This window comes from Xiphophorus hellerii, chromosome 9 (genome assembly GCF_003331165.1).
Source record: "Xiphophorus hellerii strain 12219 chromosome 9, Xiphophorus_hellerii-4.1, whole genome shotgun sequence".
Taxonomy (NCBI): domain Eukaryota; kingdom Metazoa; phylum Chordata; class Actinopteri; order Cyprinodontiformes; family Poeciliidae; genus Xiphophorus; species Xiphophorus hellerii.
In genome coordinates, this window is record NC_045680.1 from 2,216,972 (window position 1) to 2,244,500 (window position 27,529).

The 27,529-nt window shown below is 37.1% G+C and overlaps 1 protein-coding gene across 1 annotated transcript in view; it reads left to right on the forward strand.

Moving 5' to 3' along the window:
- znhit6 (zinc finger HIT-type containing 6) overlaps positions 1-26,198 on the forward strand; it is a 29,707-nt gene extending 3,509 nt beyond the window's left edge. Inside the window, exons 5-10 of the mRNA XM_032572979.1 lie at positions 361-464; positions 13,249-13,317; positions 13,466-13,546; positions 15,775-15,855; positions 21,931-22,055; positions 25,586-26,198. Coding sequence (XP_032428870.1) covers positions 361-464; positions 13,249-13,317; positions 13,466-13,546; positions 15,775-15,855; positions 21,931-22,055; positions 25,586-26,019 — 894 coding nt within the window. The 3' untranslated portion in view covers positions 26,020-26,198. The remainder of the gene's footprint in view (positions 1-360; positions 465-13,248; positions 13,318-13,465; positions 13,547-15,774; positions 15,856-21,930; positions 22,056-25,585) is intronic.
- Positions 26,199-27,529: the final 1,331 nt, after the last annotated feature.

The window sequence follows — 27,529 nt, forward strand, 5'->3', positions numbered from 1 at the left end:
CACTGATGTTATCAACGTCGGCAAAGGTCTAAAAATCAACCACTGTGCTTTTCTTTTCTCCTGTGATAGAGGTTTGACTGACAAACCAGCTGACAAGGTCATTTCTGTACATTTACAGTTAACAATAGTCACCCCATTGTTGCCAATTCAGCAACTTTCTTGATATATTGAGCAATATTTCAGACAAAAAACTGGTATCGGCCAAAATCGGAATTGTTAAGTTTGGCTTTTTAAAAGATCGGTAATTGGCGATCGGCCAGAAAACTGCAATTGGTGCACCCCTAAGCTGTGATAAAACCCCATGTTAATTGCACTATTTTCCTTATATTGTAACTGGATATTTTATTTCCTGTTGAACAGGCAAAGAAGTTGGCCTCCCATGCTAGAAAGATGAACATCACCCTGAGGTTTCTCCCTGTCACCTTCACAAAGAGCAAAGAAAACTCCACCTTCTTTCTTACAAAGTAAGAAAAACGATCACTAAACGAACATCAAGCCCATTGTTACACATGAGAAATCATCATCACAAGATGCATTTAGCCAGTAATACAGAGGCAAGCTATTATTTCAGAGTCTACTTTTCTATCCTGTGTACTAATTTCTTCTCTCCAGTTCTTAAATATTCATCTTCTCTTTTTTAAATGAATTGATCTTGTTTTCCAAATCCTGTTGAAACATCAACATAGTGAAGTTTCTCCAGACTATCTCACGTCGATGTTATGGTATAGAAGAAGAACCAGTTGCTGCTCCTATTGAAAATACAACAGTGGTCATATTCTTGCAGTCTTATCTAAACATTAGTATAGACTCAGTCACCCTGATGACATAAAGTCCTGATCCATGTGTTGTTTTGCCACATGATGGCACTCTTGTTAAGTCGTTGGTGCCGACTGTACTTTGTTTAGCACTCTTTTGTGAGCTGCTTTTTCCATGTCTGAAATTATACACCAGCTGGGGTAATTAAGCAATGATTGATGTTATTAGTTGATATTAGTTAATTCTTGTAAGCATGCTTGGCCTGTAAAACACATTTATTTGCTTTAAAATACTAGATTCAATTTACTTTCTGTTAACTGTCATTTCAGTGAGCACTTTAAAGGACAGATGTGTGCTTTAATAACCAGCCTTACCCCGTGTGATGTTGTGAAGACTATGAGATCAAAGACAACAGTATATTTCTGTCAATATGTTTAAATTAAAATGCTTAGAGTTGAGCTATTTCTTCCCCCATTTTTTTATTTCAGAAGTTTGAAGTTGTGCTAAAGGTTATCAATGTCACTGGTAAATGTAGGATTTGTCCTTCAAACTGATCAGTCATTTTAGATCAGGCATTTGCAGACACTAATCCTATGCAAAATTGCAGTGAATATAATTAGTGTTTTATATATATGCTTTAAAACCAGTAGCTTTACAAGGTAGTAAAATCACAAATTGCATTAAATGAGTATTACATGGTCTCTTTCCAACATAGCTGCTTCAACAGGGTCTTTCAGGGCTTCTCTCTTATCCATATTTCTTCATAGCAGCTGATATGTCACCACATCCACAGTTACTGCAGGGCAGTATTAATATGCTGCTTCCCATACAGAGTTAACCAGCTAATAAAAGCTACTATGACAGTGTACCACCTCGGACACTCTAAGCTTTATAATTTGTTTCTTAAGGTATTAATGACTCAACATATACAAACTTGAATAAACTGACATCTTTTTGTCACCATGTTCCTTCAGACCTGTTAGCTTTACTGCTCAGTTAAAGCTACCATGTGTGCTTTGTATTTTAATTTGACTCGGCTTCAACGTGGTTCCAGAGATTCTTGTGAAGAATAAGCTTACAGAAAAAAAGTTGACCTGTTGCTTCATAAAATTAGCTGTTTGTGTTGACCTCCTACCCTGATGAGCACAGCAAGCATTGCAGGTCATTTGTCATAGGCCTGAGTTGCAGCATCCAATTTATTTATTTTTTTGTTATTGTATATGCTATTATAAAAAACGCTTGGGCTGCAAAAGAAACCCCAGGTTTCCCCCAGGTGTGCATATTACAATAGGTCTGGATTCTTAAACTACAGCAGCATAATCACTTTGAGTGCAGCTGGTATGAATTGTTAGGTAAACACATCAAGTGTCAGCAGCTTGAGTTGAGCAAGTAGTGTATTTTAAAATATTTTGTGAATAGTTGTTAAAATTGTATTTTAAAAAATGTTGTGACTGTTTTCTGTTTTTTGCAAAGCTTTGAATTGCAGATTGAAGCTGCATGATATTAGGAAAACATGCAGTATGTGGAAGTATTGGTGAAAGTTGCTATGGCAATGTGATTTAAGATGAACAAATAAGTGTGAATGTTTTTCTACTTAAGGGTCTACAAATATAAACCCCAATTAGGTTTGTGTATGTTAGGCAGGATGAGATGGGTGCCAAGACCCCTGAAAGGGACCAGTACATTATTTAAGAGAACAATTGTAAACTGGTGCAGCATCGGATGAGCAGATTGTTTTTCTTGGTATTGACTCAAGGAACACTCTTGTTAATTGCAATACTTTTGAAGACATGGTGTTTTAGTTAAAACCAAAAGTTTGGTAAATACATTAGAACAAAACAGCTCTTCACTTTTATTGATTTTCTCCTGTTATTGTCTATATTTTCAGGTGAATGTTCTTTTCAATCCATAAACTTGTATAATGGTATTTTTGTAACGTCTTCAAAGCTTGAGTAGAATTGCTGGGTAATTTTAGGCATGTTTCATGGAAAGATTCACTTATGTCAAGTTGTAATTCAGTCATTGAGTCTCATTGTTGAGTTCACATTCACAGATTTCTTCATTTCTAACTTCCTATTTTTTTATCAGCCATCCACTTTCTTTCTCACCAGCGGCCTTCTACCACTCTTCTTACTGATTTATTTAAGGCAGAGCCTTTCTATTGTCATTCTCAATTGGGAAAATGGAATAAGAGTAGTTATAGGACTTCATCTTAAAGTTTTATACGTCTGGAATGTCAAGAATAATCAGAAGTGCCTGTGAAAAAAGTATGTTTTGTCTTTCCAGGAGATTTTACCCTGCTGCTTTACCTTTTACCATCTTTCTTACTTCAGAATACTGATTCGCTCTTGACTTTTGAAGCTTTACTTCAGGGTCTAGTAACAGATTCCAACTCCATCTGCTCCATATTTTTTCCTAATTCAGTAGATTGATGAATGTGGCAGAAAGTAATTGTGGGATCCCCTTGAAGTTTTGGTTTTTCATAAAAGTTTGCCACCAGGAAAATGCTTGAAGGTGCCATAATCACACAAGCAGAAACAAAATAAGCATAATTACTTTTATTGAACTGGAATCTGAGGAGGCTTTGGTACCCAGCTGTTTGTTTAGTCTGCTTAATCTCACAATGTCTGACAGAAGTTCTTTTCAACAAAGGTGTTTCATTCACAGGCCAGCAAATGAACATCCAGTCTGGGATGGAAAGGTAGACAATTATTAGCCTGGGATCATGTGAGAATGTGCTTCAGAATGTACCAAGTACATAATATAAGAAGCAGATGTGGGAGCTGTGTGACTGCAGCTGGTTAGCGACATACTCATGCTACATACTGCTGCTGCCAGAAGAGGATCATTACTGACAAACAGCTGACTGGAGGGCTTTCATGCCTGGCGATTGTGTGTGTATGTGAGTTTGTGTCCTTGATTAAATGTTATATGATGACAATGCAGCTGCTATTGCTTTTAGTTTTTGCCAGCATCTAACTTTAAGAAGATTGTACAAACCACACCAAGATTTACAAAAAGTCACAGACTGGCTCCCAGTTCAGCCTTTTGGAGGGTAAGTATATAATCGCTGGCATTTGGCAGAACATTGGGAGTAGTTGTGTTAGGGTGGAATTATGTTTTCTTTTTTTCTGCCTCAGCCTGGCATGGCTGGACATTTTCCTCGTAGACAGCCTGAGTGGACTCGACAACACATTCCAGCAGCAGTAACTGTGGGTAATAACTGAGCATATTTCTATAATAACTTGAGATAATTAGCAATATGAGCTGGTGAGGTTTTTGTGGCTGGCATATTATTTTACTATATATTGGAAATCAGGCCCAATTAACCAGGCTTTGAGGGTCAGAGGAGAATTAATTTTGTTTCCAGTTATTGACAGGTGTTGAAGAACACCAAACTGTAAAATTTAGTATTTTGTTGATAGAAGTGTAGGAAAATAGAGCTTTACTCCATTTGAAGATTAACTTTTTTTTTCAAAGTATTGAAGTGTCATCACAATATTTTTCCTTTTTCCCCTACAGCTCCATTAAGAAGAAATGATAGCTATTTCTATTTCATCTGAAAATTTGTGACAGAAAAGCTCCTATTTACTATCTGTTAAATTGTTTATTCATTTAGTATAAGTACCAAAGCCTGAAGCAGCCTGTTTTTTGTGAACTGTCAATAAATATTGAAATCAAAACCAGTACCAACATCATACCATGTGGGAGGAGGTTGTCAGTGTTAAGCTTTAATGATGCTTGACACGTCTATCATTACATCATGTCGGCAACCACACCCCTTCGTGCGGACCAAATTTTCCACACCTCCGAAATTTTGTGACTATGCTGACAGTTGCGTTCGGAAAAACATGGTGGACAAGCAGAGGTTTTTAAAGACAGACATCTTAATGATTCAGCCCATAAAGACAAAAATTCCACCAGCACACTCACGAGTGCCGCCATGTTTCAAATACAACTGTGTTTTCTTTTGTTTGTTTTAACTTCTATACATGATACAGTTCACATAGGCACCCAAGACTGCCCTCTAGAGTCTGACTGAATAAAGGCTACAGTGAGAATGAGCCACACAGAGTATAAATTCTGCAAAGGTTTTGTTGGCCTGATTAAAAGTCCAGTCACAAATGTATTTTTTGTTACATCCTTAATACATGCATTACATGGTAAAATTCTAAATACAGAGTTAAGTGCAACAAAGGCTTGTATGTTTATGTAGGATCAGAATCACCAGATCAAGATGAAAACAAGTTAGCTGTACTTTAGTCTGTAAAGATCTAAATGGCAAAGCAAATGTAAAAATCACATTATCCTGATCCTGCACACATTCAAGAATCATTTGAGAATCCAGTGCATCCTCTCTAAACCTTATGCCATGCCTAATATGTGGTTGCTAGTGTAATTTGTCAAACTTTCACCAAAGCTCAAGTCAATTTAAATCACATTACATCATTAAATGGACATTTGTTGCCCAAGACACTTGCTGGCATTGACATCATGGCATGACTCCCTTGTTTGCAATGGAAATACCATTATATAAGCCAAAAAAAAAAACATGCAAGTACAAAGACTTCACTAGTGTGTCTTACATGTTTTAAATGGCCAGCAAGGTAGTGTGTCTGATGGTAAATCTGGCTGTTTGGCATTACTGTCAAGCATAGTGAAAATATCACAGATTTGCAATTATCCCTTGCAATGGGCAAGCTGTGAAGGCTCACATGCATATTGTAACAGCCAAACTGTAATTTTGGCACCTCCATCAGACCAATTAATGCAATTTTAGAAAAGCCTTTAGTTTAGTTTTGACATTCATCACAGATTTTTTTTTTCACTTTCATGGCAGCTGAATGATTCAATGTGATGGATGACTGCGCAAATTGATTAAAGCGTAGAAAATCTTATTTCTCCCCCAGATTGGTGCGCTATCAATAGCGCATCAATCAACGTGAGCTCACCCTCATGTGTGTTACGACCTCTGCTTTCCAAACACTCAGTTGAACTTTAAACAGTGTTCTTAAGCTCCAGCAGACAATATTTTGACTCTTGTTGGCTGATGCAGGGCAGAGTCTCTTTTAGTTGTTTTTGGAGGCAAATCTTACATCAGACTGACAAGCAGTAGTTTCGTCAAACCTAGCCATTATAATTGGCTTATTGACTACAGTCTGAATGGTGCTCAAACTGAGTTAACCAGGAATTTTCCTATGCGCTCTGTTTATCAGAAAGTTGAATTAAAAAACTTCCAAACTTGAGCATCAGAAAAACTTTCTCTTCAGATATCTTTTCTGAACATCTACTTTGACAATTTCATTAGAATTATTGTAAAATTGATACAAATCTTATGTAAAAATAAATTTCCTCAGTTTTCATATTTTTTGTCGGCATGGGTTCCTTTTACTTGAGTTCAGTTCAACTTAGTATTTCTCTGTAGTGTCAATTTACAACAGATATCTCAAACGCATCCCAATTCAGCTCAAACCAGCTTTAAACATGTTTATTAGAGTTGGAGTTTGCAATGTTAATGGGTCTGATAGCTCAGTTGATGTTGCACAGAATCTATGTGCCACCATTACTTTCTGTGCAAAAGAAAAAATGAAAAGGTTACAAATAGTTATGGCAGCAATAACTTTGTCAGTGGTACAATCCAGGAAGGAGAAACAGCGAAACACAATGGCACTGGACTAGGCGTACTTTCTTTGGAAGAGAAACATAGACAAAGCACAAAGTTAAAGGAAATATGAATTGCAATGAATTAATAAAGTGACATTAATATCTTCAGGAAGCCCAAAGCTATAGCAATGTAGCCAAAGAAATGGCTTAGGATAATCTACGCCACTCTGTCAGCTTTATTTAAAAATTTTAAGTTTTAAACCAGTCGGCAGAGAGTCTGCTTCATTAAAATAAATTTGGTCATTTCCCACAACAGATACCTAAATATTCTTCTTCTCAATATCTATATCCTTACATTTTGTACCAATTGGTATTTTTATACCTTTTCTGGAACAGAAGACTCACCAAGGAGTAACCTATCTACACTACACCAATGGATAAGCCTTTGGTCCACATATTGCTTTAATTTCTCCTTTTGCCGTTTGCTTTTTTTTTTTTTTAGCAAAAGTCCTCAAATCCCACCATGTTTTTCTAGTAGCACCCAGTTCCACCAACATCCTGGCATGTGCTTTTGAGAAGAGGAAAGCACAGACTTGCGCATTTAGTTCCATTCTTATTGGATCTGTCCCATCTTTAATCCAGCCAGATGGATTTCAGCTCTTGATTGCCAGATTACCAGTCAGGCATTCTGTTAAAGTGATGATGGCACAAGTGACTCCAATTACTTATTTAATCAACATTGTGTGCTCTTGTTAATGAACTCATTCATCTTCGTCTGAGTCTGCTTTATTTCTTAGATGGTTTCTGGCACCAACTGTAGTTGGCTCACTAAAGTTTAACAGAATTTGTTCTTAGTTCAACATACCTAAAAGAACAGAGTTTAAAAATCGTGTCAATGTAATAAAAAACATAATCTCTGACTCTTTTTCTTGTGCAGGTTTTTGCTAATAAGTGTCTTTTAATTAGATGTGTTAGAACAGGGTAACAACTAAAACAAACATAAAACTGGCCCTTGAGGACAGAAATTTCCTGTCCAGGGCCTCTGGATAATCTCCACTTGACGACAAGACCAAAAGCTATCGTCATTGGATTCTAACAACATGTATCTTCTCTGTAACACTGGATAAAACTTGTGAGGTCATGGCTAAATACAACTGATTATCCTCCAAAGTTTTTAAAGTGGTGGTTCATTCTCTCTCTGTGACCAATATGCTTTTATGGTATAGCAAGTAATAACTAAAAAAAACTCAAAAGATTCACAGGCTTATGTATGAACTTTAAAGTAAATTTTTCAGTTTGACCTTTTTCACATCCATCCATTGTCTTCTGCACATCGAAGATCAGGTTGATGGGTCAACAGACTACGGGTTAACCCCAGACATCCCTCTGTCCCCAAGAAACACTTTGGGATTCTTGGGGATCCCAAAGTGTTTTTTGTCTTCCTGTGGGTCTCCTCCCATGAGTCATGCCCAAGTGGCACCCTGACCAGATGCTTGAACCACGTCAACTGACATCTTTCTATGCAGAGAAGAAGTAGATCTACTTTGACCCTTAGGTTGTGGAGCCCCCTCAAGGTGGGGGCACACTGTGAACTTCGTAGCGTTTTTCATTATGCAAGAATCATGAAAAAATCCCTGTTCGGAGGCTGTATGGGTGGTCTGTAATCAGTCAGTTTGACAGAAGCACTGACCAGTAATTTAGTTTGGGCCTGATTAAGGATGACCTATTACAAGTGTCAAACAGTGTCATAAATTTTCTGGGAAAGTTGGACTCCTCCTATGACTAGCATTTTGTTTTTGTCCCCTTTCGCTAATGAGCACTCCCAGAGCTGTTTCCTTTTCTTTTCCCCTCCGTCATTTCAGGATCCAGCTCTAATTAGATCATCAACACCTGTAGGTAGATTTGAATTTGTTGTTGGACTGATATCTTAGTTGTAGCTTTCTGACAGGACTGATGGTGTTGATTACTATGCTATTTCTAGAAAAAATATTTATAATATAACTAACTAAGGTCTGGGATTCATAAAGAAATAAACTGTCAGCTGTCTATTCTTGTCACAAGAATAGATTACCTAATAATCTTAGCATTAGTCTGAGCACATCTGCACTAACACCCACCTGCTGCCAATGTTGAACAAGAAGTGCATTGGTTGCAAACTGATTTGTTGCAAACTGATTGAACTTGGGGAGGATGATCCTAAAACCTTTAATGTTGCTGAACTTCTCACCTTCTACTGCATGAAGGTGCAGGAAGCTGTCCTTTCATGTGCAAACATCTTAGCAACTGTGTCCTTGCTTGAACAAGGATTGAATCCTTTTGCTAACAAGATAATGATATTACCAGGTTTGAAGCAAACATTTTTTTAATTAAAGTGATAGGATTTTATTGTTGTCTTCTGCTACTTCATTTTTATGGCTAACAATCTATTAAAACAAAGTTTTAGAAAATAGGCTTCCTGTTGTGGATTTAATGCATATTTAATCACTGTTCTCATTAATCAAACATTAGCTGTCAGGGAAACCAGAGCAACAAAGCTGGGAAAATACAGTGTTTGCATTGCTGCCAAAACTTTTGACCATTTTTGTATAAAATTACCTTTCATAACATGTTATATCAGTCAGGATGGTTTATGATTTGACCTCTGGGTATAAACTAAAGTTTACTATTTATTGCTTTTTGTTTCCAAAATGATCTATTCTATCATAAACACATTTTACAATGCACACATTTAATTCTAGGTTTTTAATGGCCAGCTAGTTTTAGAGATTGGTGATTAAAAACTGCTTTTTACAGTTCAGAAGTCAGTTAGGAGTGGGTCTCAAAGTCATGTCAGAGTCTTGCACAAACATCTAGCATAAAACAGTCGGAGGGCGGAGCTGAGTAGGAGCCAGAGTCAACGGGAGCTCAGGAGATTGAGTGAGGGAAAACAAAAGGGGAAAAACCCAGAGGAGGAAACAAGCCAAAAACATAAAAGAAACATGGATGAGAATATGACTTTTATCATTTATCTGTTTGTTTTTTTTTACATATGGCTTTATTTAATTAGTTATTTATGGAAATATTGGTGACTGTGGTATGCAGATCTCATGAAGCCTAGTGATTGTTTTTGAAAATAACTTTTCAGAAACAATCAAGTTTATTTGTATAGCACATTTCAGCAGCAAGGCAGCTCAAAGTGCTTTGCATCATGAAAACATTAAAACACTCTCTACACATACAGTCAACAATTGTGAAAACCAGAAAAAGCCATTGCATTTTGTCAGGTTCCATTGTTAAAATCAGCAATACACATCAAATATGTTTATCATTCTATCAAGTGTTATCAACGTCAGACTATTGCATCTAAATTGGAAAATTACAGAGCCAGAAAAGACGGACTATAATTCCCTTGTGTCTCTTTGGAAAGTTAGAAATCTGTTTTTTATATATATATTAAAAATATTGTGCTTAAGGGCCTTGTTAAGTAGTTGTGTGGGGTTCAGATTTGGCCCATTGGCCTTGAATTTGATACATGGTTTATATAATGTTGTGGATTATTTTTGTACCACACTAATAACCTTGTATAATGATGTTGTTTTATCTTTTGGTAAAGGAAGCAATGACCAGATGTTAAGAATGTTCACATTTGCAGCCAGTTTATTACAACTTACAGTATATAGTTTTACAAATTGTCTTTCTAATTCATTTGGGTCTTTTACAGTTGAATTGTATCAGACAGGATATGTATTACTTTTGGGAAAAAAGGTTTTGATAGAACATATCACTGCCTCAATGGATTACATCACAACAACCTGGGATTTTAAAAAGGGTGTTGGGGAGTTGGAGAAGGCTGTAGCTCAGTCAGAGCTTTAACAAAGATTTAAAAAGATCAAGTCTACTTCTTGAACACGTGTGTTGCATTAATGCTATTTGTTTACTTTCTTAAAAACTTTTTTTTGGTCTTGTAACAATCCGTATTCATTCAGAAAGACTTAGTTTCTGTTTGAAGAATAATCCCTCTAAAGCAAAAATGTTGTTAAATCCCGGCAGTGTTAGGTAGCAGACAGCTTATTGATAAGAATTGTAGCCCTTTCATCATAATCTCTGCATAGTTCAAAAGCCTTTTTTTCTGACAGGCATTTTTCCAGTGTGCATGATTGACCTGTTACACATTTATACCCTAATAGTGTATGCCCTGACTATCATTTAGAGTTCATATTCTGTGGATGAACTCTGCAGTGTGACCTCTGGAATGCAAACCTGTGTTTTTGAGGCTTCTGTTTTCAGTTTTTATGCTGCTTCCTTTCCTTCTTTTTTTTTTCCCACCAATGAGTGATGGTGCTTACCCCAGGAATGCATTGTGGCCTTACCTGAAGTGATTGAAAGCTTCTTTGGGCAAGTCCCTTTTCCAAGGAAAGACATAGTTTCCATTTGAGGTAATGACAGACTAATGGTTTCATCACACCTGCTGCTCCACCCCCTGTATGTATTTGCATGTACAAACATTTGCATCTGGAGACGTGCACTTAAGGGTGAAACTCTGCTGAAACAAAGCAAACATATTTATTCCAGTTCCTAAGAAGTGGATGTTGTTCCATATCTCCTGAAACAGGAAAGGCAGTCCCTTCACCCTAACCTTGTTTACGCTCCTAACATGCCGACTGCTACTCTTCTTGCAAACATCTCCCTTTCATTACAACAAAATACTGATAAACACCTTTCGTTGAGTATTTTAAACACACAATCTTTCTCCCTGCCTGTCCAAAAGCCCACTCTGAAGGAACCCTATGTTCTAAATCCATAAATAAATATCAAAGCTATTTAAGTGTAAGAGCTCATGAAATATTACTGTTATTTTTTTCCAATATGTTTCTATTTAATGTTTTTTTTTTCATTAGAAGGTATCTGTTCTCCTACACTGTTGCTCTCTGCTTACACTGTATAAGAAATTGCATAAAGATAAAGAGTAGAGCTGGTTTTCCTAGACTGATAACTTTTTACTAATTGACTTTTTAGACATCCCTTGACCTAATTGAGTGGAATTGGATTTTAACTCTGTGGTGCTAGTCTCTGTGGTCTGCTGCAGCTGAAATTGATTTAGAACTTAGATAAGTTGTTGCACTCAGGCGTGTATTTAAATAAACTTGAGTTGAACTGTAACATGTCAGGAAGATGTGCAACTGCGATGTTACTGTTGAATTTTGTGATCCATATTTGGTTGAGATGAGCCTATAGTTACCTAATCATATTATTTATTTCCAATCAATATAATGTTCCCTTCAGTTTTAAAGCTTTTGCATGAAGCCAGTGTCATCTGAATCTTAATGTGGGCAAGGAATGTAAAGTGCATCAAACTTAAATCTTCTACACAACAAGACATTTTGAAAAATTTCATGCTCTCAACTTAGTGGGAATAGTTTAAGCATGGTCTCTTCCTGTCCCAACATGGCTGCACATCAGGGCACAGAGCAAGATTCATAAAGAGATGGGGAATCAACTTTGGACTAGAAATGCTTGTCAGCCTGATTGGACATCTTTGGGATGATAACTCACCTCACTGATACTTAAAATAAACAACTTTTCGACTTTTCACCCAGTAACATCATCACTGAAGAGTGTAGTTAGAGCAACCTGACTGGTGCTTAATATGATGTGTTCACTGATGAGAATTTATTTTATTTTTAAGTGTCCGATAGGTTCATCGTTATTTAGTCGATCATGCTAAAATATGGCCCATTCTGGTTACCAGCTGCCCTTCCATCATTAGAAAAAAAAAAAAGGTAAAAAAAAAAGATAATTTCATCGCTCTGTGGATTTTCTACTCAGAGATGTTAGAAAATATTTTGCAGGCATGTTTGTTTCACCACTCCACCAATCCAAAAGTGGAATTCTTGGATTCATCTTTGCTAGTTGAAAAAATAATGGCAGCTTCAAAGACAATTTATTGATCTCATTTTAGTCTTGAACTTGTTTCTAACAGGAGACCACATTTCTCTTCCAACTCAAACAGGGTTGATACCTCTACAAAGTGAGTGTGCAGAAATTTAATGAATAAAAAGAGCTACAGAAACAAATATCTCAGATCAAACGAAAGCTCTAAGCTATGCTCTGAGTCTTTCTTAGAGAGTAGTGAAGCCGTAATAACAAGCCCTTGTATGTGGCATACAATTATACTTTTTCATCTTTCTGAGGTTGTGCTTGATCTCCATCTCATGGATTTCATGCAAGGCCTTGCTCTGTATACTTTGCCAAAGAAAATGGTTGATGAACCAGCTTCATCTTTAAATATAGTAAATTCTGTGGCTTTGGTCAATCAAGTCCTTGTAGTTATGTTCAGCATATGTAGTAATTGGATTGTCACACTGAAAAGAAGAACTTGCTGCTTTATTTGAACCAGAAACATTTAGTCTTTTCAGTCTATGTGGCAAAATAAACTTTCGGTGTTGTCTTTTTTATATTTAAATCTTGTGTATTTTTATGCTATCTGGAGTAGTTTAACATAGTATTAAGAGAGTTATTAAAAATAACATAACCCTGTCTTGTTGTCAATTGAAAACATTTATAAAGTACATTTTTTTGGCTGTTGTGGACAACTTGAACATGCTTAGAGGATTTTTTTTTCTTAAATACCATGAAAACTAAACTCTGTCCATCTTTACATGCTAAAGTATAGCTCTTAAAGAACTCAATATTCTGTGATATACATTAGGCCATTTTGTTCAATTTTCAAACAGAAGCAGAAGCTTGTGTTGTCCAGGACAGATTTTGGCCTAATCATTTGAGTACTACAATTTAAATATGGGAAGTTGCGTTTATATTAACATTTTGTGGTGGTTTCACAAAAGCAGGCAACAAGATGAATACTTTTATTTTTTTTAAATTAATTTATATTTTCTGCATCCTATTTAGGGAAAAGCAATTCTTGTGGTATCTGAAGCTCATATTTCCTCAGAGCAGCTCAGAGTTCAGTCAGAGGAGGTAAGTTATACTTTAAAATGACATATTTCTGGTTTGTTTCTCAGATGTTACAATACAATAATGTTGATTATGATATGACTGTGATTTGATTTAATTTTGACATTGTTTAACTCAAATTCTTTTTTCACCTCACATTTTTTTCTTCTAGGGTGTCTGACAGCCAGACCTTGATCCAGATCTTGACTGCTTATATTCACCCCACAGAGTCTGATCCTGTAACTCGTCAAAAGTGAGATTTCAGCTTTTCTTTCTTAATTCTTTTAATCTTTTTTTTACAATAATGAATATTAATCTCATGGAATTGCCAATGTTTTCAATCAAATTTTCCAACATAATTTCTACATCACTCAACTCTTTTTTTTTTACTTCAAGCACTTTTCCCCTTGATGTAGATTCTAAATGTCATCATATTGTGTAAAGTGAATTTGCCATGACAGATGCCAAAGTTTAACAGTGAGATTACAGGTTTTGAAATGTTACTTTGGCTTGAATAATCCTCAAGCTTCAGCAGAAAATTTATGGAAAAAATGTAATCTAATCAAGATCTAATCCAAGTTCTAATCCAAGTCTTGATAATAACAGAAAAAGAAAATATACATAAGGGATACAAAAAAAAGCTATCCAAACCAACCCTAGCTTTACCTTGTTAAGTTATGATTCAACTATGACTAACCACATTTCTTTGGAAAGCTTAGTTCAGTTTGACTAGCCACACCTCAGCGTGATTACTAACAGACCCTTGGAGTCAAAACACTGAAATCGAACCAGTCTGAAATCATGAAGTAAACTAAAACATCTCAAAAACAAGGCTAAATGACTCCAAGAATTATAGGGTACAAATTAATGGAACAAACGTAACATGTCATGCCCCAGTCTGAAATACAAATAGAAATGATTTTAGTAAAATAACCTCTGTTTTGCTTGCATTGAGGCTCAAAAAATTTAGAGCTAGGAAGGTGTTAGAGGGGTCAAGGTGTTAGAAGAAGGTAAATCAGGTAGTCATCTAGTAGTAGCAGTGGAAGGAGATGCAATATTTTCCAAGAATAGACCCAAAGGAAGCATGCGTAAAGAAAAAAAGAATTGGACCAATAATTGATACCTGAGGAACCCCACAAGAAAGAGAGGCTGAGGTGGACAGACAAATTTCTGTATTAGCACTAAATGGTCTATCACTTCAATAATAATGAAGCCAATCCAGTGGCACACCTTAAATCCAACACATTGTTCCAAACAAAAGCTGAGAGTACTGTGGTCCACAGTGTGAAATGCTGTTGAAAAAGTACCCAATTCACAAAGCTTCCAGAGTCTTTTGCTAAAGGATTTCAATAAAAAACCTTACCAGCGCTCATACTGTGAAAGGTAAATGTTTAAAACCAAACTGTAATGCCGTCAGTGCCCAAAAATAGATTCAAGTTGGTAAATTTTCCTATATCTATGAAAGGAATGGAGGTTTGAAGATCTATCTAAATTTAGAACAAAGTTAGGGATCAGAGCAATTTTTTTTTTCTTTTACCAAAAGATTTACAATTGGACATTCAGGGTTTCCCACAGAAAACTTGCTAAGCCCGGTGGTCGGGGCGTCGAGGCGGTCCACCATGTTTTTGTATTAAAAAATGTTAAGGTCACAGGAAATGTAAAAACATTACTGGGTAACTATATGTTACGGGAAAACGCCAGTGAAACACTATTTAAATCCACAACTAGCCTTAAAAACAACAAATGAAAACATACAATTAAAATTAATATCAAATATTTGCACTTCTGTTTAATCCAAATTAAGTCAGCTGCTCCATCAGGCCTCCAGGGCTTGAGGGGCCCATAAATGCTAATATTTTAACACAAACCACAGATACATAAATGTAACATTTATTTATTGACATTATCAATGGTGTTTAAGGAGCTGGCAAGTTTACTTTGTAAAACCTCAAATAGTATAGAAGTATAGTATTTATAATGTTGTGTTCTTTAAACCTTTCAGTCAAAGTTAACTCTCCAAGAGTTAAATAAGGCTTAGACCGTGTTGGTTAGCATACCTTCTGATGAAGTTCAGGAGGGACAGGGAGTGAAGCAGAGTAGAGCTTGGAGAAAACATTAAGCGAAAAGCAACAAAAAAGTTGTTTATGGTAAACTGAGCTTACGATGTCTAGCTGAGGGCACAAGTAGTACACTCCAGTGTGTGTAAACCGTCTTTAAGAGGGAAATTCCCTCTTTGTTTGGAACCTGAATTCCCAGCCTTGGAAATATCGGTCAGGATATTAGAGTGTGTTTAGGTTTCTTCTTTGCTGTGCTCAGTCAACACTTTGTGTTTTTCTCCATTTCTGTGACTATATGAAAAAGGTCACATCAGTCTAAATTGTATGCTTTTGTTGTTTTTTACTTTTTAGAATAAATCTCAAATGGATATAAATTTTTTTACAGTTATTGAAGTTTTTGTATGATTGTGAATTTCTATTTCAGATTGAAGATGTATGTGCATCATCAATTCGAACATGTGAAAGTTTTCATGAAAGCAGAGGGGAGAAAGGCTAACTCTGTGAGGTGAGACATTTTTCCACTTTTTGTATGTTTTCCTTTTTGGTGTACTTGGATTACAAAAATTTTTATTATTATGAAAGATATTTTTTGTCCTTAATCATAATGCTATGCGTTTTGTAAGTATTTCTTGCAATTTAGTATGCAGCTACAATTATTTCACTTGTCTACAAAAGCTTTGAAACAGTTTTTTAAGTCACTGCATCTTTGTTGTTTTCAAATAATTTCCGGAGCCTTTTAACCACCACAAAAAACATCCTAGAGTCACATCACTCATCTCACGCCCTGTTCGTGTGACCGCACTGTGTGCGGTGTGACCATTTGATCGATCTTACTAATCTTGAGTGATTTACTCAGTATGCTTGAAATCAAAATACGCAGTTTATGGAGATGATATCACTGCCTTGTAAATTCCACCAAACCTACGCAGAGCTTTGGCAAGAAGGGTTTAACAGCATCAGGTTCTATTTTCTTGCCTTTTTTTGGTGAGATTCCAGGATGGATGTGCTTTATCTTTATCCGAAATCCACTTCCCTTACATTGTCTCCAAATCTTCACAGTTTCTGTCTTGTGTGAGCAGCTTGATTTCTTGCTTTTTTGAGCAGATTAAAAAATGAGAGTATGGCGATTACGACATCCAATTACCTTGCCCAATTTTAGACTCTTTCTCTGCTTTCCATTTCCGTTTTGTCGCAGAGTGACTGATGATCATAAAATGTTCATAACCGTTATTCTTGGCCCAAATGAAACGTCATGCAACCTCCCATCCCATTTTTCATCCTTATAATACGCACAGATACTTGCTTCTTTTGTTTGGCCTGGTGGGCTGGGCTGCACTCCTATTTCCAAGCTATAAATTATATTTCCTGACAGCATAGTTAAAGAAATGATTGAAAGATGAGTGTAGGTATTTGCCAAGATTTAGCACAGGCTGTCAGACTGTCATGTTTTGCTTGCTTGTGTTAACACTTGAGAACAAAATCCTGGTCTTATGCTTCACCTTTACAATGTTACTATTATAAAAACAGTCATTAAAAGCTCATCTCTATCATGAAAAATGACATGCTGTTTCATTAAATTGCTATGCCAACCCTTTAATAGAAAGCCATGTTTTTATTTCTTGAGAAAACTGTTATGCATCCTTTGAAGACAATGCAGTTCAGAGTATTTAAGGGATAAAATCCCACCAGCTGGAGCCATGTCCAGCATTAGTCGACATCCTGGCTGGAGATACACAGAGTGACTGAAAACCGCTTAAATTTTGCCATCCTGTGGTGTAAAGTAGATATGTAGATAGTAAATATTACTGCCACATTCCCACATGACTGGCCTATCCCAAAAAACACAAACAGCAGCAAGGTAGAAATAAACAGTGGTTATGAATATCTGCTCGGTTTTTCTTAGATGTATGATACCCATATGTTAAGAAAGGAGAGTAGGTAGCGTTTCTTTTTCAAAACATTTTTGTAACTTCTTGAAATTCAGAAGTTGACATTTCCTTAACAAAACGTAGAATAGCCTTTTAAACTGTGTTACATTAATAAAGTTTTTTGGGGATCCTTTCACAAGATTATCTCAGTGGTCTGCTTCAACGTTAGTGCCATCATACCACAGGACATGTCTCCAAAATTAAGGTCTTGGTCTCTCAGTACATTTGCAATCAGTGTTTTTATGTTGCTTTTGGAGTTTTGGCTTCTTTGTCTCTGAGCAGCCTTTTAGCCTGTTCCAGTATAAAACTCATTTCACTACATATAATGACAGCAATTCTTCTCAAGATCTTTTGCTTGAGAGACTGCAAAACATACACATTTAGAGAGATACAAGAATGTCACCGTGCAGACAAGATCTCTATAGATTTCTATAGCTGTTAGCCTTGTTTTTGTCATCAGTGTTGGACAGCAAGTCTGGAAAGAATTCTTGGTGTGTGTCGGGTTAAGTCTACGGTAGTGAGTCACTAAGGGTTATAAATCATTCTTGCCCTTTTTCTTCTTACTTTGGATGACTACAAACCTTTCCTGCCCCACCTTACTATCTATCAGCAAGCGGTTGAATAACAGCAAATTGAGTTAGTAATGAATATTAATGGGCCACATTAAAATGAACATCATGGGAATTATCTTACATTAACTCTGCGTAGTTACATAAGAAGTCTTGGCCACTGATTACACCTCTAATTTGAAGTTGGGGCGCTGCAGAGTGACATCTCGTCCAAAACAAGTCTAAAACCTTTTGCAACCAAATGGGCTAGTTCTTCTGGAAAACTGCTTTTCATGAAGAAAACTCTTAATTTTTCTTGAGCTGCTGATTTAATGAAGTCATGGATACTGGTGGTAACGGCTTCTAGGAGGTTATTCACCACAAAGGGCATGACTGCATGTTGTTGTTGAACGACTTCGAGAAATATCCAAGAAAGAAGTTCTTGTGCTTAACTAAACATAGCTGTGTTAGCAGCATCCTCTTACTGGAAAAGAAGGCAAGCACATCAAAAGTACCATTCACACCTTCCTGGATATTTGTTTATGTAATTTTTTTCATGTTTGTTTTTTTTATTTTATTTTATTCCACTGCTGTAATCCAGAGGATGCCCTCTCCCTTTTTCCCTGGACTTCTGCTTTTCCTCTCAGCCAGCCAGGCATCCATGCCTCCTGATGTGTCAGATTTACACAAGTTGTTTTTACATTTCTGGCTGAAAAAGGAAACACCTGTCTGTACTTTGTTTGTTTTTTTTTGCTTATGCCAATGCCCTGTGAGACAGGGATGTTTTTGTCCCTTGTAAGCTGAGCCTTCTCTTACATATTTGTGGCCAACCTTTTTCGGACCTTGCTCATCAGCTGTTGCCCATCTTGCCCCAAAGCTTGTATTTATTTCTGCTTAACAGATGCTTCCTCGTGTCTCCTGATATGATCGTGTGGTGTTGTTATTGAAATTGTTCTAAATTTACAGGAGATAATATTCCATTAAGTTATGTGTTTAGGTCACACATGAAAAGCATGATTCTGCTTGGATTATTGAAACTAGTTTCTGTCACTCTTTTCCTGAATTTTTATAGGTTTGCTTAAAGAGCTGCTGCTGGTAATAAGGATGAAATAAAGGCGTAAGGACAGGTTTATTGTGCATGCTTGAAAAGCCTGGAAAAATATATAATTTTCTCAAGATAATTTTTGGATTTGTAGAAGTATGAAAGTCCCACGTGGAGTTTAGGAAAATACAATCCTCTACAAGACTGTCAGACCTCTTTCAAAATGTGTACGAACTACAAAATAAAAACACTTCCTAAGCTCCCGGTTAATGCTGGAAAGGAGATGTGTAACAACTGAACAGGACCAACTGCTTTGACATCTTTCAGTCTGGTTTCCGTCTTCACCACACTACTAAGACTCCCCTAGTCTAAGTGTTCAATGATATCCACATAAAGACAGACTATAGAAGAACCACAGTGCTGGTACTGCTGAATCTCAGTGCAGCATTGGCACTGTTGGCCGCTACATATTATTGAAGCAACTGGAGAGCTGGGAAAGACTCTCTGGTACAGTAAATACTTGACTGGCTCCAGTCTTACCAAAAGAACAGGGACTTCTTTGTGTTTCTATAGGTAACTTCACATCAGAGTGTACAGAAGTCAAGGGTAGGGTATCTCAAAGTTACAGAGCCAAGCACTGAACCAGTTCTTAGAATAGATAAATGTGTGGATGTGCAATGCCTTTTTTCAACTGAGCAGAAACAAAACTGAAATTATTGTTTTTGGACCACAAGAGTTGTGATCAATCAAGAGTTCAGTCATTACAACTAGAAATTACTGATCAGGCTCAAAATCTGGGTGCAGTGATAGACTCAAATATAAAATGTTTACTGGTTTCAAATGTTGACTGTGTGGCATCTTTTATGACTTTGTATTTTTATGTTTTTATGATATAAAATACTTGTTGCTGAAATGTGCTATACAAATAAACTTGATTGACCGATTCCCTGCCATAATACAGCGGTTGCATTGGTCTGCTACTGTGAAGAAAGTAAAGCTCTCAATTAACTGGTGCAAGTCCATCCCAAATCTTACCTATGGACTGTTGCACCAAGAACAAGATCCCAGATACAGCCAGGTCAAATCAAGCTGGTTGAGCTCCATTATTTGGGAACAGGTGTGGGAAGACTTTTTTAGTGCCATCCTGTAGGGATTTTCCAGGAAGAGACACTGTTTCCGAATCAGAATACCCAGAATGTTATGTTCTTATTCCTGAGTAAATTAGTACACCAAGTTCACCGTGGAAATGGGATTTGTTACAACAATCTCCCCCATTTAACATGTCACACTTTCTAAACTGGTTACGTGTAATTACCTTTTAAACCGGAACAAAAGTAGGTTTTTATATCTGCCCTGTCTCACCAGGTACCAGCTTGTGAACAACTTTCGATTTGTATTTATTCAGTATAGTAAAAATAATAATAAAAGAAGGGTTGATTTGTTTCTTCCTTTTTATACCAATGGGTTTTTTTTACAGGGGTTTGAGCAGAACGGTGGAGAAAACAACAAAAACTCCCCCGTAAGAGAGCATTAGCTGAGTCTTCTGTTCATTGAGAGAACGTTATATAGACACCAGATGTGTGCATGTTCTTGGCAGAGCTGTACAGCTCTGTATGTGGAAGTGGACAGAGGTTTAATAATCTCATTGACACCACAGGGAGGAAAAATCTGCTTTCTTTTATAGTTGTTTACAAACAAGGATGTATAAAGAAATTTATTAAATTTTTTTTGTTTGTATTCGTTAGATTTTTACCAATTAACTAAATGTCATGGACATAATGGGCGCCTCGTAAGCACATTCTAAGTATAAGTTTCTGCTTTTGCTTGCTATTTTTGCTTTTTACACACCAAGCAGTAATTTTAAAACTTTATGCTTTTTAATTTTGTTACATGGATGGAAAACAGTGTTATTATTGCTGAATAAACTTCGCATGTTTACGTTGTGTTAATAATGCCACTTTGGCAATTTGACAATTTCCAGATGTTTTTAAATCTACATCAGCTGTTTGTACTCATTTGACACGGCCTATTCAGGGAAGTTGTTTTCTTTTGGAGGGCAGTTTCTTTTAAGCTCCTTTTCCAGTGAAATTTCATTTATGGGCTTGTTCTAATAAAGCTTTTGGACTGACTTTAGAAGTGGGATGTTCCTTGGGTAATTGTGTCATTGAACAAAACAAGCAGGAAGTCCAAAATCTTTTCTATACTTGTACATTATTTTCACAAATGTTTAAGTGATTAAATAGGTAGACATATAGATATTTGTAGCAGGGATGTAGTCAAGACTCGTTTTTCCTAGACTACTCCAAGACTATGATCGAGGCTGAATCATTTATAACAAAATTTTTTTGGAGGGGGCCATGAACAAAATATAAAAATTAATGTAAAAACATCTAATTACTCTACCAAAATACCAAAGTATTACTCTAATGAATGTCAAAATAAGCTAATATTTCAAATGCAGCCACATTTTGATACACAATCTCTAAACTGAATTGATGGACTGACATTGTAGAATAGTTTAATTTAGAAAACCAGTAAGAAAGTAATGAAGATTTGTCAAATCAGACTTGGAGTCAAGGCCAGTTCTTTGGAGACCAAGACCAAGATGGAGACTGCACCCTCCAAGACCAAGACCAGGAAATAACAGCTCGAGACCGGTCTTGAGCCCTCCATCCCTGACATATATAATACATCCTATTTATCCAGTGAACCGTTTCGTCCTGTGATTTATGAAATTTCTTGACTGAGGCAATCATTGATGTCATCTTCTGCAGATGGTTGCACAAGGGTGGGGAGTTCTGCCCCATGTGCCTTAGTGATGCTGCTAAGTCTTGGCCAAATACTGCATCTGTCAATATGTGATGCCAGAAAATGATATTCATTTGGCTGTTGAAAACTCAGATCTTAATTATCTATTAATCCTTTGATTATTGTCAGCAATAGCTAAAAAACAGCTGCGCCTTCTGCGTCTTGTGATCATATAATTTACCTGGCATTCTGTAAAGATATTACATTGTAATCATGTCTTTGTTTTGCTTGATTCTCCCTGTGATCTGACATAGGTACCACGAGTTGGACGTTGAGAAAAGCCTCAGGGATAACCTGAGTTATAAAACAATCATTGAGTATCCCGTACTGCATGTTGTTCTCAGAGATCACTGGAAGGACTACCCACTCAAAGGACCAGGTAACCAAATCCCAAGTCATATATTTGATTCAAACTTTGGTTGATGAAAAACACATTTATCCACAGCTGCATTTGGATTAAGACTCAGTGGCAGTTTTTAATAGGGATATAGATTTTGATACAGTTAAGTCTAAACAAATGGAATTCGTACAGTCCAACATGAGTCAAGACCCAGAGCAGTCCCAAAACACCAAACTCTCTCGGCTCTGCCGATTCCAACCCCATTGTATCATGTCCCGCTTTCTCCAGCTGAGGCTCTGAAACAATCTGTTCCCTTATTTTTCTCTATGGTAACGCGTTAACCCAGCGGAAATGAGTGTGCTCTGCTCAGGATCAAGCACACCAGCTTAGCCTCGACAGAAACAGTAGCCAAAGAGAAGATCAAACACAGCTTGCTTATTCGACTGTGACTTCATGAGCTCTAAGAAGGAGAAAACAGGATATCGGTCTTTGTTTCCCCTCATTTTCTGCTCGGTTTCCTCTGCCCCTGAAGTGTTTTAAAGTCTACAGGTGTCAGTCGCGTGAAAATACTGCTACATTCCATGAAAATGGACGCTCATTGATGGATTTCTTCTCAGGTCTGCACACGGGAAGCAAATTGTGTGTAGAGCAGTTCAATTTTATGGTTCTAAAGTAGAACTCAAGCCTCGTTTCATTATGCTGTCAGAACAAACTGTCCAAATGACAAATGAGGTAATTTTAGTCCGAGAGTGTGTTTTCAGTGATAAGCCCTTGGTACCATGTTGTTTTCCTATAAACTTTGCCATAGAAACATCCTGATAATTACCCATGCCAAGCTCAGGGAAGCAGGGCAGGAAGTGATAACACACAGTCAGATACTGTGGCAGAGGATAGATTCTTGCTGAAAGACTGGCAGTGTATAAACAGAATTCAACCTGTATCTGTACTCAGCACGTAAAAGATGCCTGTGAATAAACTAGGTTGAAATGTTGGTATTTTAAGGATCAAAATGACAGTAGTGTGCCGATCGATCGGTCACCAATCATAATCGGCCGATTTCCTTGAAAAAGTGTATGATTGGTGATCGGCAACAAGAGACAGTGATCGGCGATCACTGTCTCTTGTTGCCGATCACCAAAACCGATCACATGTATCTCACTTCGCAGGCTGCGTGTGCAGCCATCTCCTCTTTCCTTCGCACTGCGCAAGCGCGCAGCGACAAATCCTGTCGTGTGAAACTGTAACGCTCTGAGAGTGAATGGAGACGTTTGCGGTGGAAAATTACCTCAAGGTTGAAACACGTCAAAATGCATCGACACAACTAATTTAATATGATATTTAAAAAACAAGCGCTTGACGGAGTTTGGCTATATCGAGGCTTAATGCAGGAAGAAAGGACATCTTTAGCAGCCAGATAGCAGATAAAGCAGCGCACAACTACCAACACTCACCCGGATTAGCATCACGGTCAGAAAGCTAAACGAATAATCTGAAAAATAATTAAAGTCTTCGAGCTGGCGATGTAAGACCCTGGGATCTACTCTCGCTTTTGGATTGCCGCAATGCGCAAGTAATATTTCACAGACAGAGCGCCACTCAACCCCCACAGACAGTGAACTCTCACACCGAACATCTGCTTAAAGCTGTAGCATGTAACTTCAAAAAAAAAAGATTTTAGATCTGCATTAATATATGCCTAGTATGTCTAAATTAGGTGAATTTATTGCCAGATAATCTTTCCATTTTGCCAGATAACATAGTACCATTTATAAATAAAGAGAAAAATTAACAGCCATTGCAGGCGATCAGCAGTGATTGGTGATCGGCAGAGATTGGCCTCATGGATGATCGGAATCGGCAGCAAAAATCCTGATCGGAGCATCCTTGTAATTCATACATGTACCAAAGAAATTACAGAATCAGGCAAAATGAATTTTTTCCAAATCAGTTTCTTTCATCAAAAAACTTATGAAACTAACAAAGGTGTGTGTCTGGTGAATCTTTGGTTAAAAATTCACCAAACATGTTTTTTTGGGGGTTAAACATGTTTTTTTTTTTCATTCAGTGGGTAGAGAATACAGAAACTTTACTCAAGTGAGAGTAGCGATACTTCATTAAGTCCAAGCATTTTGTTGGTTATCCACATAACAGAAAGTGATAAATTATTAATCTAATTTCTTCAACAAAGTGCAATAAACTTTGCCAAACCAAATTATGCTAGTGAGTTAGCTAACACTTAGAACAGCTAATTTTGCTACAGAAAGTACATTTTAGATTCTTTATAAGAAAGTTTGCTGATTCAGACGAACTAGATCTTATCCACTGTTTATGCCCTTTTGTACTGGCAATTAAGCTCAAGTAAGATTTCATTGTGACCCGAACGCAATGACATTGTGTACCGATAAATTGGATCAACAATTGGCCGATACTTAAATTTAATTAAAAAATATTTTATTGATCCCAAAGGAAAATTAAATAATAAGTAATTATCAACTGATCTTATACCTACTTAACAAAGGTCTGATACTCAGCCACTGTCCCGTTTTGTTCTGCTGTGGGTGAGGCCTGACTGACAAACCCGCCCTCCGACCCATTTCTTCACATGCGAGGTCAACAGTAGTCACTGTTGCTAACTTTGAGACTTTGTTGGTCTATTTAGCAACTTTTTAAACAAAAAAACAAAATTGGCTGAAATTGGAATTGGCTAGTCAGGCTTTTCAAAGATCAGTGATCAGCCAGAAGACTGCAATCAGCATACCTCTAATTTTGTCATTATTTTAAAACTATTCATTCTACTTTTTTTTTTTATTAACGCATTCTGTTAAAGGGGTAGTATTACATGTTTTACAGGTACATAGTGTCATTTTACAGCATAGTCAAGTAACTGTTACTTTTAGTTGTTATAAAAATGCCATACAGTATATGCCAAATATGACTTAAAATACATTTTACTTCCTGATTCAACGCCTTGAAATTGGGCGTCTGTTGCTTTAAAAACTCTGGCTCTTTCTGAAACTCCGCCTCCAGGAAGTCATCACAACATGGCTTCTCTATTAATCCTTTAACAACATTTTACCAGCAATGCACTGAGAAGTAGCTTGTATAATGAGCTCAGCAGATTCTCAGTTCCACAAGGTGTTTGCTAATTGCTGCTGGCTAGTCTGAAGGAGTGGAATGGGGTTCTCTGTGAGCCAGAAGCTCAGTAGCTTAGACACTGTAGCTCAAGGGAGCAGCTGCACCTTGAAGGTGGTGCTAGGTCCAACCAGGCGTTTTGGACATCTGCATAGTTGCTATGGGAGAGGAAAGGATTTCTCAAACATGAATGAAAGAATCAAGGCAACACTCCAGGTATGTTTTTGATGAGGGAATAGTTTTCCAACATGATGTAAAGTTCAAAAAAGTTGATTTTGCATAAGACTGCTCCTTTGATTAAACTTCAGTTGTGCTCCAAGTTTATGTTCCTTATGGAGATCATTGATCATCTGTACACATGACCAGGCAAGAATCTGTTCTGTATCCAGTTAACATAAAAACTATTGTTATTGAAAAGTTGGCTCATATCGTTTCAGCTGAACCTGCATCAGCCCGAACAAGTTCTGCAACAAGGTGTGTTTCAGAAGAGCAGACAGAGGAAAAGGGGGCCCAAGATCTACAACCAATTCAAGGGTCTTGCGCTACGCAGGAAGCAAACATTCACACAAGAACCCAAGACTTAACTCCTGAAACGGAACCACCGCTGCAGAAAAAGGCCAAGAGGGGCACAGGAGAGGAAGAACAAGAGGAAGGAGAGATTGTAGACAGCAGTGATGAAGAGGAGGAAACTAGCAGCAGGGATCAGTGTTTAAGCAACTACCTTCCTGGTGATGCCTCAACTTGTAGAGAAAGTGCTGAAGTCACAGTGACCAAGAAGAATAAAGTTGATGAAACAGAGTGTGTTCTGACTCATCACATTCAGGTTGGAAATGACTCAGCTGCTTCTTCAGACAGCTGTCAGATGGAATGATGGTAGAGAGGATGCTGTTAAACTGGGTGACGAAGCAGATTTGGCAGGGAGTAACCAAAATATGCCTTTACTCGGTTTATTCATACAGACTGTGTTAAAAAGAAAGAACAAGTACATTATTAGATCCAGAATCATGTGTTTTAAAATGTTTTCTCAAATAAAATTGTTCTTTGAAGTAATTGTTTTGAAGTCCAAATGTGTTCATGTTCAAGTTATAAGCAACGAAATATACAAAGCCATAAATTTTCTTAGAAATGTTATGTTGTCATGAAAGAAGGGGCTAATAAACCTCAAAGAAAGAAAAATGCCTTTTTAAAGATTAAAGAGATTCCATTCTGCTTAGCATTCATTAGGTAACATGTCCCTCCTGATTCTTTTTAAGCGAAAACTAAGACAAGACGCCAAAAATAACCCTCTGTGCTCTTTGAAGTTCCTAGCATCCCCTCGGTGTCCGCTTCGCTAACATTATTAGGCTCCCTTTTCCATTTACTAATAAAAGTTAATGTTGACATGCTCACTTTTCTGACACCTCTGGGTGTCTTCCAGTGTGTGTGTACTTGCGCATGTGGAGCCTCTATGTAACCTTTTCTTAGCTAATGTTAGCTTATTATGACAACAAGCTGCCAGTAATGCCTGTCACTGCAGGCCGTCACAGGGGCAGTTTTTATGGACGTGTTTTTAAAACCCCTGCTAACCTCTTTTTGACGACATCCGCGATGGATGGGGTTCTCTTTGATGCCTGGCCTGAGGTGATGCATTTTCCACCCTTTTGCAGTCGCGTTGAGCTCACATCTGTGAACTGACTCAGATCCACAGCTTAGGTTGGAAAACACCATATGACAAACAATTACCACAAAACATCAACCTAAACTAAAAGTGTCCGGTTCCATCCCCGAAGGGCGGGTGCCCTGCAGATTTTATGTTAACAACACAACTAAATTACCTCCTTAAAATGTCACCTAGTTTTGCAGAAGTCTGCCAAACTATCTATTTGATACAGATGTGTTGAAACATGAAGCATGTCCAGGCCACCATCTCCACAGTGAAACATGGCAGTGGCATCATCATGTTGTAGGGATGCATTTATCCACCAGGAACAGGTCAAATGGATCAAGCTAATACAGTGACTAAAGGGCTCTAGACTGGGGAAAAGAAAGGTTTGTACTAGTGCTTGCAGTTCTTGAAAGTGATTGAATGTCAATAAGGTGTTTTCAATGTTTGGAAAGTGCTTGATTTCTCTATGATGTAAGAAAACCCCAGTCCGCATTTTGATGAGTGAAGTAGGTGAATAGGACTGGCAGCTATAAAGGAGGTTAAGCGAGGATCAATAAATGAAGCCAAGTTTTTTTATTATTATTATTATTATTATTATTATTATTATTAATGATAACAGTGTTATTATTTTCCTTCCACTCCACAATTATATTACATTGTAATTTACTGTCATATAAAATTATCCCCAAAATATGCTAAGGTTTGGTGGTTTTACTCTTCTTTTTATTTTTAAATT